At 36.3% G+C, this 15690-nt stretch overlaps 1 protein-coding gene across 1 annotated transcript in view; it reads right to left on the bottom strand.

The window, feature by feature from the left end:
- Positions 1–13552: 13552 nt before the first annotated feature.
- Positions 13553–15690, bottom strand: part of TMPRSS11A (transmembrane serine protease 11A) — a 59667-nt gene continuing 57529 nt past the window's right edge. Inside the window, exon 10 of the mRNA XM_025384823.1 lies at positions 13553–13714. Within this exon, the coding sequence (XP_025240608.1) occupies positions 13553–13714 (162 nt within the window). The remainder of the gene's footprint in view (positions 13715–15690) is intronic.

Here is a 15690-nt window from a genome sequence, read left to right as displayed (position 1 = left end):
TATAACAAATAATAATAGCAAACAAATAGTAAAAAGTCTCCCACCGAGGGAGGGAAGTACCTGGAAATATTTACTAAGGTCTCAGTTGCTCTGGGGATGGGTGTGTATTGGGGGAATAAAATATAGATGATTAGGAAGTTCTTAAGAAAATATAAGAAATAAATGGTAGAAAGAAATGTGATAGAAATGTAATGTCGATTATGCCAATATATGTGAATTGTTTCAACAGAAATAGTAAAAGACAATGATTCTTCTAATGGTTTTTAAAAGAAGATGCAGTTAGCAGAAACCAATGCATTAGTAGATACATAACTAAAACAAACAAAAAAAGTTAAAGAGGAAGAACAAAACAGCAGATTACTACACAGACACAGTGTAGGTAGAAGTCCAGAGCAACAACATTAACACAGATAAGAAGTATAATTTGTATCGATAAAAAGTACACAAAAATGCAACATCTTAAAAATGAGAAAAATAATGTAACAACAGACACAGAAGAGATGAGAAATGCTAACATTATGTGAAACTATGATAAAAATATTGAATCATAAGAAAATAATTTTATGAAACATGAAAATTATTGAAATTCATTGAAGAAGTAGGAAACTTGAAGTGAAAAATAACCATGGAAGAATGGAAAACATTATATACAAATTTCTTTTTTCTAAAATGATCTGGACTCATAATGTTTCAAGAAGTAGTTATTTCCTATGTTAACCAATTTTAAGAATAGAACATGTGGAAATCTTTTCAGTTGATTTCATAATGTTCACATTATCTTGATTAATAAAAATCTTGTTAGAACACTCATAAATAGACTAATGTGGCTCTGAAGAATTATTAACTGTATTTAAGTATATATGGTTATTTAAACATGTACAGTTAATAATTGTATTTAATTATGTACAGTTAACAATTCCTCGGAATTAACTATTTTCTCTAGATCAAGGTATGTAGGGTTGCTTAAGTGGACTTCAAGTCAAACACTGCAATTCAAAATGTTTGTTCTTATGATCAAGTTAGGGTTTGTATTTGAAAATGCTGCCATTGTTTTTGTTTTACTTGTAATAAACATAACACGTCCTGCTAGATCTTTAGTCACACGAACCTTTCATTGAACTTGGATTTTTTCCTGATTTGGCTCTGGGGATCCTCAAGGGAAATTTTATAAAGTATGTTAAGGCAGACCATTTCAACAGCACCTTTCAAAGTTGGTGAAATTTTGCTTAGCTCTCTCTGTTTTTAAGGTTTCATATTACATTGGACCCACTCAGAGAACTTAGAATTATCTTAACTACATGTTAATACTTGGTAGCTTTATTTACATCTGCAAAGTTCCTTTTGTCAGGTAGCATAACACATTCATAGGCTTGACACTGGCGAAATTAGGTTGTCAGGGATTTGTCAGGGAAACTCTTCTCTGGGATATCTAACTAACTGGAGAATTTGAATCATTTAGCTCCCAGGCTCCAACTAATACAGATGATCCCTCAAAGATAACTGGAGAATTGCTACGGATAATAGTGTCTAACAGAATGCCAGAACCTCCTCAGATGGCCCTGGAGGGCCCAGAATTCAGAGGTGGTTTACTTCATGAGGACAGTAAGTCAGGCAGTGACTCAACCTATGACTTTTTCTGTGCTATGATGCTACCATAGTTTATCAGTACAGCCCATGCAAAATATGCAGTAAGTTACGCAAAAATTTTCAAAATACTACATAATACCATCTAATATGCCCAAACCAATAATGCTTATGTGAAGGCTAAGGACAGATGAGGGTAATCTGAGAAATCACTTTCTTTTCCTGACTGTGGAAGCTACTTGTTACCTTTGATTTTTCCCACTAACATTGGTTTGACATTAGCAAGGAGGTCTCCAACATCCTCATGAGGCTATTAGATACTGCACTGACCCTCTGTCTGCATCATCACCATCAGTTTCCACAGAACTTTAAGTTACATGATATTCAGTTCTTCAATTATTTAAGAAAAATAGTTTTGGTTCCTATTCTCTGCTTATACCCATTGATCAAGAGTTTCAATTTGAGTATTACAAAAATTTCTGATTTTACGTTTTCTCTCAACACTAAAATTCAGCCACAGAATTCTTCAGCTATGGAAGAAGTAATTCCCTTATTCTAACTCCCTGCACTCCTTCATCCAGAACTCTATATTCTCCTTTTATACTCCTCTATATTCCACCACATCTCAAAGGGCCTTTGAGGATTTGGTAGCTTTTTTTAAAAAAAAGATTGTGTCTGGCGCGGTGGCTCATGCCTATAATCACAGCACTTTGGGTGACCGAGGTGGGTGGATCATGAGGTCAAGAGATCAAGACTATCCTAACCAATCTGATGAAACCCTGTCTCCACTAAACATACAAAAATTAGCCAGGTGTGGTGGTGCACACCTGTAGTCCCAGCTACTCATGAGGCTGAGACAGGAGAATCGCTTGAACCTGAGAGGCAGAGGTTGCAGTGAGCCGAGATCGTGCCACTGCACTCCAGCCTGGTGACAGAGTGAGACTTCGTCTCAAAAATAATAATAATAATACATAAAAAAATAGATTTTATTTTTCAGAGCAATTTTATGTATGTAGAAAAATTAAAAGGAAAGTACAGAGAGTTTCCGTATATCTTCTTACCACATCACGTGCACAGCCTCCCCTACTATCAACATTTTGAACCAGAGTGGTACATTTGTTATAATTGATAAAACTATCCTGATATCATTATCAACTAAAATCTATAGTTTACATTAGGGTTCACTCTTGGTGGTGTACATTCTGTGGGTTTTGACTTGTGTACAATAACATGTATCCACCATTATAGTATGGTACAGAGTAGTTTCACTTCTCTAAAAATCCCTGTGCTCCATATATTTATCCTTCCCCACCCAGCAACCCCTGACAACCACTGATTCCTTCAAAATTGTCTTCTTTCACTTAGTAGTATACATTTAAGGTTTCCATTGTGTGGATGTGCCACAGTTATTTTTTTTAATCCACTATCCTTCTAAAGGACACCTTGATTACAAGTTTTGATAATTATAATGGCTATAAACAACTACGTGCAGGTTTTTGTATGGACATAAACTTTCAACTCATTTAAGTAAATACCAGAGAGAATGATTGATGGATCATATATAACAGTATGTTGGCTGGGCGCAGTGGTTCACGCCTGTAATCCCAGCACTTTGGGAGGCCAAGGCGGGCAGATCACGAGGTCAGGAGTGTGAGACCAGCCTAACCAACATGGTGAAACCCAGTCTCTACTAAAAGTACAAAAATTAGCTGGGCATGGTGGTGGGTGCCTGTAATCCCAGCTACTTGGGAGGCTGAGGCAGGAGAATCACTTGAACCTGGGGGGTGGAGGTTGTAGTGAGCTGAGACTGTGCCACTGCACTCCAGCCTGGGCGACAGAGTGAGACTCCGTCTTAAAACAAACAAACAAACAAACAAAGAGGATGTTTAGTTTTGTAAGAAACTGCCAAACTTTCTTCCAAAGTGGCTATACTGTTACACATTCCCTTGATAGCTTTTTTTTTAAAGCACTTGGGAAATCTATAGCCCAATGCAGGAGTGCCACCAGCATAGTCTCTGGGATACCAAGATCAGGTGCAACAATAGTGTATAACCTTAGGGAAGACTGCTGTGTAGAGTATATTCTCTGAGGGTTCCTCTGGCCATTGCCAGGGTCTAGAAGTCTGCTGAATAGTTCCCTCTGAAGTGTTGGCAACTATTAATATTTCTCTTGTAATTTGGAGCTTCAGTTTCCACTCCATCTACATCTATTCATTCTTTCACAGTTCTCATCTATGCCCAGTTCACTAAGAACTCACTCTAACTTATATCTACCTATCTCAGAAACATTAACCAGAGGCAGAAAATCCAAGTGTTAGGTTCTCAGCTAACTACTGTTTCTGCATACTCGGAGGCATATGGGCTGGAGGGAGAAGTCACTGTAGTAACTCACTTCCTACCTCAGAAATGTAGCAGACACATTTTGGTTCTTTTAAGGAATAAACTTAAGGTAGTATCTTTAATTTTCCATCCTTATTTTTGCCACCAATATTGTTACTTTATTATAATATGCCTGATTTTACCATTTGTTGGGCTAAGAATTAGACTTTAAATGTCCACATTCTTTTGAACCTACTCTCTAAGTAGGTTTGGATCCAGATTCCCTTCCCTACCAGTTACAATCTTCATATTAAAAATGTGTAAAATGGCTTTGGATTTGTCTTCTCTCCAAAACTTGACCTCAGAAATTTTAACATTAGCTCAAAATACTAAGTTAATACTAGCTCAAAATACTAATACTACATTAGTTCATATACAAGTGGTTTTTAGTTACCGAGTCTTTCTCTAAGTTTGGATATTTCAGGTACCTCCTTATATGGAGAGTGTTGATACTCTCACTCATTGTTTCCCAGTCTTTTGTTAGCTCATGAGCCCCAGATCACTTCCATTAGTATATTTTTTGAATTACAGTGTGACATTTAGTATTTTTCTGCTTTATTTTATTTAGTGACTTCTGGTGTAGGAGGAGACTCCTGAGCTTAGAAAATATCAAAACAGTTTTAAAAGTTAGTTTACCAATTAAATCTCATCTGGGCAGTTTGCAGATGTTTTCTCCCATTCTGTGGGTTGTCTTTTCTCTTTTTTGATTGTTTCCTTTGCTGTGCAGAAGATTTTCAACTTGATGTGATCCCATTTGTCCATTTTTTGCTTTGGTTGCCTATGCTTGTGAAGTATTATTGCTCAAGAATTTTTTGTCACTGAGTGCTGTGGCTCACGCCTGTAATCCCAGTACTTTGAGAGGCTGAGGCAAGTGGATCACCTGAGGTCAGGATTTCAAGACCACCCTTACAAATACGGTGAAACTCCATCTCTACTAAGAATACAAAAATTAGACAGGCATGGTGGTGTGCACCTGTAGTCCCAGCTACTGGGGAAGCTGAGACAGGATAATTGCTTGAACCCGGGAGGCAGAGGTTGCAGTGAGCTGAGATCATGCACTGCACTCCAGCCTGGGTGACAGAGAAAGACTCTGTTTCAAAAAAAAAAAAAGAACTTTTTGTCCAGACCAATGTCCCAGAGAATTTCCACAAAGTTTTCTTGCAGTAGTTTCATAGTTTAGAGTTTTAAATTTAAGTCTTTAATCCATTCTGATTTGATTTTTGTATATCATGACAGATAGGGGTATAGTTTCATTCTTCTGCATATGGATATCCAGTTTTCCTAGCATCATTTATTGAAGAGACTGTCTTTTCCCCAGTGTTTGTTCTTGGTACCTTTGAAAAAAATGAGTTTACTTTAGGTGTGTGAATTTGTTTCTGGATTCTCTGTTCTGTTCCATTGTTCTATGTGTCTGTTTCTATGCCAGTACCATGCTGTTTTGGTTACAATAGCTCTGTAGTATAATTTCAAGTCAAGTAATGTGATTCCTCCAATTTTGTTCTTATTGCTTAGTGTAGCTTTGACTATTCCAGATCTTTTGGGATCCATATAAATTTTAGGATTATTTTTTCTATTTTTGTGGAGAATATCATTGGTCTTCTGATAGGGATTGCATTGAATCTATAGATTGCTTTGGATTGTATGGACATTTTAACAATATTGATCCTTCCAATCCATGAACATGGAATATCTTTCCATTTTTGGTGACTTCTTCAATTTTTTTTATTAGTGTTTTATAGATTTCAGTATGTAGATCTTTCACTTCTTCAGTTGAGTTAATTCCTAGGTATTTAATTTTATTTGCAGCTATTGTAAATGGAATTATGTTTTTAATTTCTTTTTCAGATTGTTTGCTGTTGGCATATGGAAATGCTACTAATGTTTTTGTGTTGATTTTTGTATCCTGCAACTTAACTGATTTTATTTATCAGTTTGAATGGTTTTTTGGTGGAGTCTTTAGGTTTTTCCAAATATAAGATTATGAAGTTGTTTTTTTCTTTTCTTTTTTTTTTTTTTTTTGATGTAGACACTTATAGCTATAAACTTCTCTCTTAGTACCACTTTTGCTGTATTTCATAGGTTTTAGTGTGTTGTGTTTCCATTATTATTTGTTTCAAGAAATTTTTAATTTCCTTTTTAATTTCTTCAATGACCCACTGGTCATTCAGGAGCATATTATTTAATTTACATGTATTTGTGTAGTTTCCCAAATTCCTCTTGTTATTGATTTTTAGTTCTATTCTATTGTGGCTGGACAAGATGCTGGATACTACTTCAATTTTTAAAAATTTTTTAAGTCTTGTTTTGTGACCTAATCTGTGGTCTATCCTTGGGAATGATTCTTTGCTGAAGAAGAGAATGTGTATTCTGCAGCCATGGAATGAGATGTTCTGTAAATATCTATTAGGTCCATATGGTCTATGGTGCAGATTAAGTCTGATGTTTCTTTATCAATTTTCTGTATAGAAGATCTATCCTTTGCTGAAAGTCAGATGTTGAAGTCTCCAGCTATTATTATATTGGACCTATCTCTTTCTTTAGCTCTGATCATATTTGCCTTATATATCTGGGTGCTCCAGTGTTGGGTGCATATACATTTAAAATTGTTGTATCTCTTGATGAATTGACCCCTTTATATTAATATAGTGACCTTGTTTGTCTCTTCATATAGTTTTTTTCTTGAAATCTATTTTGTCTGATATAAGTATAGCTACTGTTGCTCTTTTTTGGTTTCCACTGGCATGGAATACCTTTTTACATCCCTGTGTCTTTATAGGTAAAGTTTGTTTCTTGTAGGCAACAGATCATTGGGTCTTTAAAAAAAAAAAAAAAAAATCCGTTCAGCCACTCTATGTCTTTTGATTGAAGAACTTAGTCCATTTACAATCAATGTTATTATTGATAAGTAGGGGTATGTTTGAGCCATTTTTAAATTTGTTTCCTGATGGTTTTGTGATCTTCTCTTCCTTATTTCTTTTTCTCCTGTCTTCCTTTTAGTGAAGGTGATTTTCTCTGGTGATACAATTTAGTTTTTTGCTTTTTATTTTTTGTGTATCTGTTGTATGTTTTTTTTGGTTTGAGGTTACCATGAGGCTTGCAAATACTATCTTACAACCCATTATTTTAAACTGATAACAATTTAATACTGTTTGCATAAACAAACAAACTAGCCAACACAAAACTAACAAAGACTTTATGCCTTAATTTAGATCCCCTGCTTTTTAACTTTTTATTGATTCTATTTATATCTTATTGTACTGTCTTTGTCTTGAATAGTTACTGTAGTTGTTGTTTTGGTTCATCATTTAGTCTTTCTACTTAAGATAAGAGTAGTTTACACACCACATTTACTGTGTTATAATATTCTGTGTTTTTCTATGTATTTCCTATTATCAGTGAGTTTTGTATCTTCTTATCTCTTATTTTATTAACATCATTTTCTTTCTGATTGAAGTACTCCCTGTAGCATTCCTTGTAGGACAGGTCTGGTGGTGTGAAATCTCTCAGCTTTTGTTTGTCTGAGAAAGTCTTCATTTCTCCTTCATGTTTGAAATACATATTCACTGGATATACTATTCTGGGGTAAATATTTTTTCTTTCAGCAATTTAAATATGTCATACTACTCTTTCCTGACCAGTAAGGTTTCCAATGAAAAGTCTGCTGCCAGATGTATTGGAGCTCCAATGTATGTCATTTGTTTCTTTTCTCTTGTTGCTTTTAGGATCTTTTCTTTATTTTTGACCTTTGGGAGTTTGAATATCAAATGCCTTGAGGTAGTCTTCTTTGGGTTAAATTGGCTTGGTGTTCTTTTACCTTCTTGTACTTGGATATTGATATCTTTCTCTAGGTTTGGAAAGTTCTCCATTATTATCCCTTGAATGAAACTCTTTTACCTCTATCTCTTTCTCTATTTCCTCTTTAAGGCCCAAAACTCTTAATTTGCCCTTTTTAGGCTATTTTCTAAATCTTGTAGGTTTGCTTCATTTTTTTCTTATTCTTTCTTCTTTTGTTTCATCTGACAGTGAATTTTCAAATACGCTATCTTCAGACTCACTAATTTTTTCTTCTGTTTGATTACTTCCGCTATTAAAAAACTCTGATGCATTCTTCAGTATGCCTATTGCATTTTTCAACTCCAGAATTTCTGCATAATTCTTTCTAATTATTTCTATCTCTTTGTTAAATTTACCTGATTGCATTCCGTATTCCTTCTCTGTCTTGTCTTGAATTTCTTTGAATTTCTTCAACATAGCTATTTTGAATTACCTGTTTTAAAGTTCACATATCTTTCTTTGTCCAGGATTGGTCCCTAGTGCCTTATTTTGTTCATTTGATGAGGTCACATTTTTCCTGGATGTTGTTAATACTTGTAGATGTTCTTCAGTGTCTGACCTTTAAAGAGTTAGGTATTTATTGTAGTTTTCTCAATATGGGCTTATTTGTACCCATCCTTCTTGGGAAGACTTTCTAGATATTCAGAAGGACTTGAGTGTTGTGATCCAAGCTCTATCTGCTTTAAGGGGGCACCCAAGGCCCAGTAACACTGTGGGTCTTGCAGATTCATAGAGTACCACCTTGATGGTCTTGGACAAGATCTGGAAGAATTCTCTGGATTACCAGACAGACTCTTGTTCTCTTCCCTTACTTTCTCCAACGTGAATGAAGTCTCTCTCTCTCTCTCTCTCTCTCTCTCTCTCTCTTCTAAGACACTTGAAACTGGGGATGGTGTAACACAAGCATCTCTATGGCCAACACTACTAGAACAGTGCTGGGTCAGACCCAAAGCCGGCACAACTCTGGGTCTCACCCAAGGCCTGCTGTAACCACTCCCTGGCTATGACCTATGTCCATTCAAGGCCATAGGACTCTACTATCAACAAGTGGCAAAGCCAGCCAGGCCGGTATCCTTCCCTTCAGGGTGGTAAGTTCTCCCCACCCCTGGGCATATTCAGGGTGCCTTTTGGGAGCCAGGGACTAGAGTCAAAAACTTTAGAAGTCTACCTGACTTTCTATTGTACTGTGCCTGAGCTGGCACTGAAACCAGAAGATGCAGTCCTTCCCTTTTCCAAAGGCAGAGGAGACTCACCCCATGGCCATCACTGCCACAGGCCCATGGGAGTACTGCCAGACTACCATTGATGTTCCCCTAAGGCCCAAGGCCTCTTTCTTCAGCATGCAGTGAATTTTGCCTGGCCTGAGATTCACCCTTTAGGGTGAATAGGCTCCTTTCTGGTCCAGGGAAGGTTCAGAAATGCCACCGAAGGGTCAAGTCCTAGTTGGAGACCCCAAGAGCCCACTTGGTGCTCTATCCCCCTTTGGCCAAACTAGTACCTAAAGTGCAGGACAAAGTCCCTTTTGCTTTTTCCTCTGCTTTTCTTAAAGGAAAGGAGTCTCGTAGCCACCACAGCTGGGAATATGCTGAGTCTCATCTGAGCCCAGCACATCTTAGAGTCTTACCCAAACCCTTCAACATAGTACCTAGGAATTGCTGCTGGTTCTTCAGGGCCCAAGGGCTCTTTCGTTAGCAGGTGATGAATCCTGCCAGAACTGGGTCCTTCCCTTCACGGAACCAGGGAGGGTCCCTTTTGGCCCAGGGTGTGTTTAGAAATATCATCCAGGAACTAGGACCTGGAAAGGGGGCCTCATGACTCTGACCAGTGCCCTATCCTGCTGTGGCTGAGTTTGTATCCAAGATGCAAGACAAAGTCCTTCCCACTCTTCCATCCTCTCTCCTCAAATGGAGGGAATGGTTCTCTTTTGGGGATATGAGTTGTGCAGCCTGGGCTTAGGGGAGAGGTGATGCGAGTACTCTCTCAGTTGGTGTCTCAGTAGGTTACATGTCCCCTCCAATCCACTCTCTCTGCACCCAGTTCAGCACTGGGGCTCACCTAAGTGTTTCAATCCTTGTTGCCTAGCCTGCCTGTCAAGTTTATTTGGAGCCACAGTGCACTTTAGCCCATGGTGGTGAGTCTCGCAGGAACACAAGGTTGGACCACTGGGATAGATTATTCTCCTCTGATTACGGCTGTTTTATGTACTCCCTCCATGTCAGCTAAGTTTAGTCTATGTTTGTTTTCTGTTATAATAGGGCAGCACTGAGTTTAGTGCCTCAAAAATACTGTCATATCTCTCTGCCCAGCACACCAAAATAGTCTTTGCACCACACCGCTGCTTCCGGGCATGGGGGAGCCATGGTGCCAGTGATTCAGGATTGTTTCTCCTACCTTTTCAGTGCCTCCCTCAGTGATATAAAGTTAAAAGCAGATACTGTGAGTTCTCACGTTATTTTTCGTTCTTATGAAGGTGATCATTTTGTGTAGATGTTAAATTGGTGTCCTTTGGGGAGGTGGACAATCAGTGGAGGCTTCTATTCTATTATCCTGGTCCACTCCTCCCCAAATGAATGTTAATAATACACTAAATGGTCAGACTTCACCACTGTACATATATTCATGTAACAAAACTGTACTTTGTACCCCTTAAATCTGTACAAATAAAAAATATAATAGAAAATGATTATTTGAGAACATTTTATTGGCATTGCCAGTGATGATTGATTAGATTGTGAAATCAGTTTAGGAGATGGGGTCAACGGTTTTTTTTTTTTTAAAGTAGAATAGAATTGTATAGCATAGAGTACAATAAAGTAGAAAATATTAGATTTCATTACATTTTATAATGGTAAGTATTGTTTTATGAAGCTTCTGTTTCAATTTTTGTATGTATTTGGTTGTATATGTATGGAGCTGTCATGTATAATGTATTTCCTACTGTGAATTGTGGTCAAGGTAGAGAAACTGCTAGAGGGTGTTTTTCATGAAGCCCTGTTTTCATGGAAAAGTTTAATGGTGCTCTATGACTATACTCTAGTTCAGGTAGAAGCATTAGACAAATTCTTTGAGCACATTATGTTTGGGGAGATCAGTCTGTATTTGAAACAGCCACAGACTGAAGCACCAGTCATGTATTCTGTCATTTCTTTTAAGAACATGCTAGTGAATGTTCAGCTTGATCAGAAAACTATAGTTTCTGAATATTTGGTGTCATAACTTTGAGTCATCTCTCACATTTCTAAAAATGATCAAATGAATCCAGAATAGTGGTTCTCAATAGTGGATAATTTTATACCTTAGGGGACTTTTGCCAAGTCGGGAGATATTTTTGATTATAATAATTTGAGAAAAGGGGTATGCTACAGGCATCTAGTAGGATGCTGCTAAGCATTCTACAATGAACAGGATAGCCCTTCACAATAAAACATTATCCAGACCAAAATACTAATAGTGCCAAATTTGTGAACTCAGCTTCAGAGTGATCCCAACTAGTTATTTAAAAGAAATGTGATTTTAATGACAACTGAAAGATTCATGATATTGGCCCAAAACGAACTCAGTCATATTGTTTGTAGAATGCTCTGATCACCAACTTTATTAGATTAAAAATGACATATCAACCAATATCTGCTTACATGTGACCCAAAATGAAATGCTGCACCAAATAGTTTAAAAATACAAAGTTTATAATTCTAAGATCATTTCCTGAATCTGAACATCCAAAGTCAGCATTAAATTTTATCACCATCATATAGAATAATTTATATGCCTACGTATATTTATATATGAAGAAGAAACTTTGTCTTGAAGTGAATTCAGAGAATTGGCAGCCAGCTGCCTAAATGAATCTCATCATTTAAAATTCTTATCTTAAGAGTTTTCTACCTTAATACAGGTTCAATAGCTCTGACTTAAAATTTTATAGATCTGTTGATTCAACAAAAATAGGCAATAATAAAGATACTTTACAAGAAAAAGGGAAGGTGAAACTGGTGCCTGTGTTCTAGGCCCATTGGTGATGCAGACTACCTATTGCTTCTCTGAGTCATTTATATATAACAAACATATAGTTTTCTGGCTTCAGTTCTTTTAAACATAACATAAGTGTATTGGCCTACGTGACATGCAATCTCTTCTAAGCTTTAAAATTCTATGAGTCTAAATTATGAATCAAGTGTTTTATGAATGAACTGCGTATCTCTTTCAGATATTTTAGGATTATTTTCGTGACTTCTCAATAGTACATGAGGGAAATTATTATAAAGCAAGTTCATCATTCCAATGATGTGTCTTATATTTGGACTACATGAGTAAGTGACTCCCCAGTCTGCAGACCGTAATGTTTCACAAGCATTGCCAAGTGGAATAACTGCTTCCACAAAGCCTTAATTTAATTGTATTACAAAACACAATAAAACATTATCCAGACCAAAATATAAATAGTGCCAAGTCTGTGAACTCAGCTACAGAGTGATCCAAACTAGTTATTTAAAAGAAATGTAATTTTAATGACAGTTGAAAGATTCATGATGTTGGCCTTACTCTCCTAATGACTTCAGGAGACACGTTGCTTATGGAGTATGTTTTCTCTTTTGAACCACTTTGTTTATGTGGTCCAAGAGAGAAAACATCCTATATGTTATATGTTATAACCACATGTGTTATATGCAGTAGGTGCTCAAATTTTATATTTATTTTCAAATTTTTCTAAAACTAGGGTTTTATGGTTGCAATAGTTGGGACATTGCCATAAGCTTTATAAGCTATTTGGCTGTAGAAATGCAAGGGCATACAATTTTTCTTGCTACAGAGGAAGACAATATTCTTTGATTTTTCAAGGTATTAGTGAATTCTTATTTTTTTCAGGCATTTAACCATACAATAATAATGTACAAAATTTCCCCCTTGTGGTCAAAATGTGTAAGTGCATCTATGAAATGTCAAATTTCTTGTGCCTGTGTTTTGGGACTTATGAAATCACCATCACCTTCTCCCAAATTTTTAACAAATATATAGTTTTGATCAACTAATCACTCTATCTATATATCATTCATTAATCTGGATTTTTCTGGTTATATATGTGGGATAGGAATATCTATGTGAGTGTGCGTGTGTGTGTGTGTGTGTGTGTGTGTAGAAAAGTCAACAAAAAATTAGAGGCTTTATAACTAAAAAAAGTTAGAAGATCTCTGACTTGCTTTACTATCAGACTTTGTTTCCTACATATGGCTTTCTTTTATTTGTGTCCCTCAAATGGGTTTAGAAGTAGAAAATTCATTTTTTATGGTGGAAAAGTGCTTTGGAAAATCTGATTGAATAAGGAAAAAGAAAAAAATATTTGTGAGCTCTAGAGAAACGTAGGGAATTATACAAGGGTTTCTTGAACATTTTGTGAGTTCAAAAATGTCTCAGTTAAAAGGAGATCCCCTTGATAAAGACATTTTAAAAATCTCATGGACTAACTTCAAAAATATGTATTGAGTCTCATTTGTACTTCAACATTCATGATTTAAAGAGCTAGGTATCTCTATTGTATGTTTCAAGCCAGATCTATTACTTTACAAATAAAAGTCCCTTATAAATCGGCTAAGGATTATTGGTTGATTAAAGTGATTCTAAATAACTTACGTTGTGTGTTTCTTGTTGCTAGATCCAGTAATTTAATATCACTTTGTTGTACTACACCCATTAGATAGTTGAATTCTCACGCATATATGACCTGCATACAGCTCTCTTGGTTTAACTTTTATGGCAAATTAGAGGCCTGTTTTTGAAGCAATCCAGTTTCGGTAATAAGTCACTTGTGTGTAGACTCCAGGCTTGTCCCTTTGACCACAGTTATCTCCCCAGCTCACAATTCCAATGAGATACCAGGTGTCTTTCAGATCCCTTGTGACTAAAGGTCCCCCAGAATCACCCTGAAAATAAAAACGTAAGAAAAGAGAAAGAAAATTAGCTAAACATAAAGCTCATTATTTAAGATATTTCAGTGAATCACATATTTTGTTACTAGACAGTACGTGTACAGATTATCAACACAGAATAATTAATTGAGACATGGATTTTAAAATTAGAAAGAGCCTTAAGGTTTAACTTTCACATTTAAAAAATAAAGTTTATTTTGGTAGAATAAACAGCACTTAGTTAAAAAAGACAAAAACGAAAGAACATGAAGAGGCTTGAAAAGCAATTATGTCCCATGTTTTCTCACACAGGCTGTTCTCCAAGAGGTAGCCACTTCATGCTTTTTTATAATTTCTTATAGTGTCTAACTCCTTATCATTGGATAATATGCTCAAATTACAGTTTCTAGATTTAGACAGTAAACATTTATTTTTTCTTAAGTAGTTAGTGATTTAGTTGTTTTACAACTTCTTTGCAACTTTTCCACACCACGTCTTTACATTATAGTATCTCTATTTTTGGTTAAATTAACAGCCTATGTTTAATACCAGTTGGAAAATTTTATTAATGGAAGAGTCAAGTAACATACTTGCATTACAGAAATCCTTTTTGGCTCTCCTAGAATTAATAACACAACTCTTTTTTCATGTGGATAGTTTTCTATGTACCTGGTAAATGTTGAATGCTCCAAAAGATCTACCAACACCTCACAATAATGTTTACTAATGTTCAAGGACATCAGATGGCTTGTTAGTTCTTTTGCTTCCTCTGAAACAGTTCCACCATGTCAACACACACACACACACACACACACACACACACACACACACACACAATCTTTTCTTACTTCTGCTCAAATTCGAGCTTGTTATTTTAAGCCTGGTGCAGAGCTATGATGTTGGGATTATATGATACCACTCTTTAGTGTTGGATTAACAGTTTCAGGTTTTATGTCTTCCACTTTCTTGATTTATTCCCTAATTTTGCTGAGGTACCCCCTCAAGTAGTTTTCTAAGAAAGAGGGTATCAGCAGTACATTTTTTTCAGTCACTACTTGTCTAAAATTCTTAATTCCACCCTCACAATTGATACTTAGTAAGCATGGGCAGGATTCTAGGTTGAAATAATCTTCCCTTTGAAATTTGAATGCATTTTCCACCGTCTTCTACCTTCTAGAGTTACCGTTGAGGAGTTCTATGTGTTCTGATGCTTCTTCCTTCAAAGTGTTAAGATTGTTCTCCTTATCCCTGGCTTCTGACCCTTTATGATGGCATGTCTTGGAAAGAACTACTTCATTTATTGTGCCCAGAACTACTTGGACCTTTTCTTCAATAGGATACATGTAAGCTTCAGAACTAGGAGTCTTCTTTATTATTATTTTTTAATATTGTACACTCATGTTTTATGTTTTCAGAACTCTTATTCATTTAATGTTGGACCTCCTGAGTTTATCCTCTAATCTTCTTAATTTTTCTTGTTATTTTTCTCCTCTGTGTCTTTTTTCCGTTGTTGTTCTTTCTGAGAGATTTCCTTGATTTTATCTTCCAATCCTTCCACTGGATTTTAAAAATTGTGATTATATTGTTGCTACACTTCTGGAGATGATTCTTACTGTTTGGTTCTCGGGTGTGGTGCTAGAAAGCAGATTGTAAGTTCTGTGCTTTTGTGCTGGGTGGTGCTATGGTTTGAATGTGTGCCCAAGAGTTCTTATGTTGGGGAAACTTAATCCCCAATGCAACAACGTTGAGAGATGGGACCTAAGAAGAGATGATCAGGTCATGAGGGCTCTGCTCTTGTGAGTGAATTCATATTATTACCATAGGGGTGGGTTTGTTATCACAGGAGTAAGTTCCTGATAGAAGAATGAGTTTGGCCTTCTCTCCCTCCACCCATCTTGTGCTTTCTTTGCCCTTCCACCTTTCTGCATGGGATGATGAGGCAAGATGTGGGGCAAGATGAAGACCAGATACGGGACCCTCAACCTTGGACT

The sequence above is a fragment of the Theropithecus gelada genome, chromosome 5, assembly GCF_003255815.1.
Source record: "Theropithecus gelada isolate Dixy chromosome 5, Tgel_1.0, whole genome shotgun sequence".
NCBI lineage: Eukaryota > Metazoa > Chordata > Mammalia > Primates > Cercopithecidae > Theropithecus > Theropithecus gelada.
Note: the sequence above shows the minus strand (reverse complement) of the source record. Positions and strands in the feature narration are given on the sequence as shown.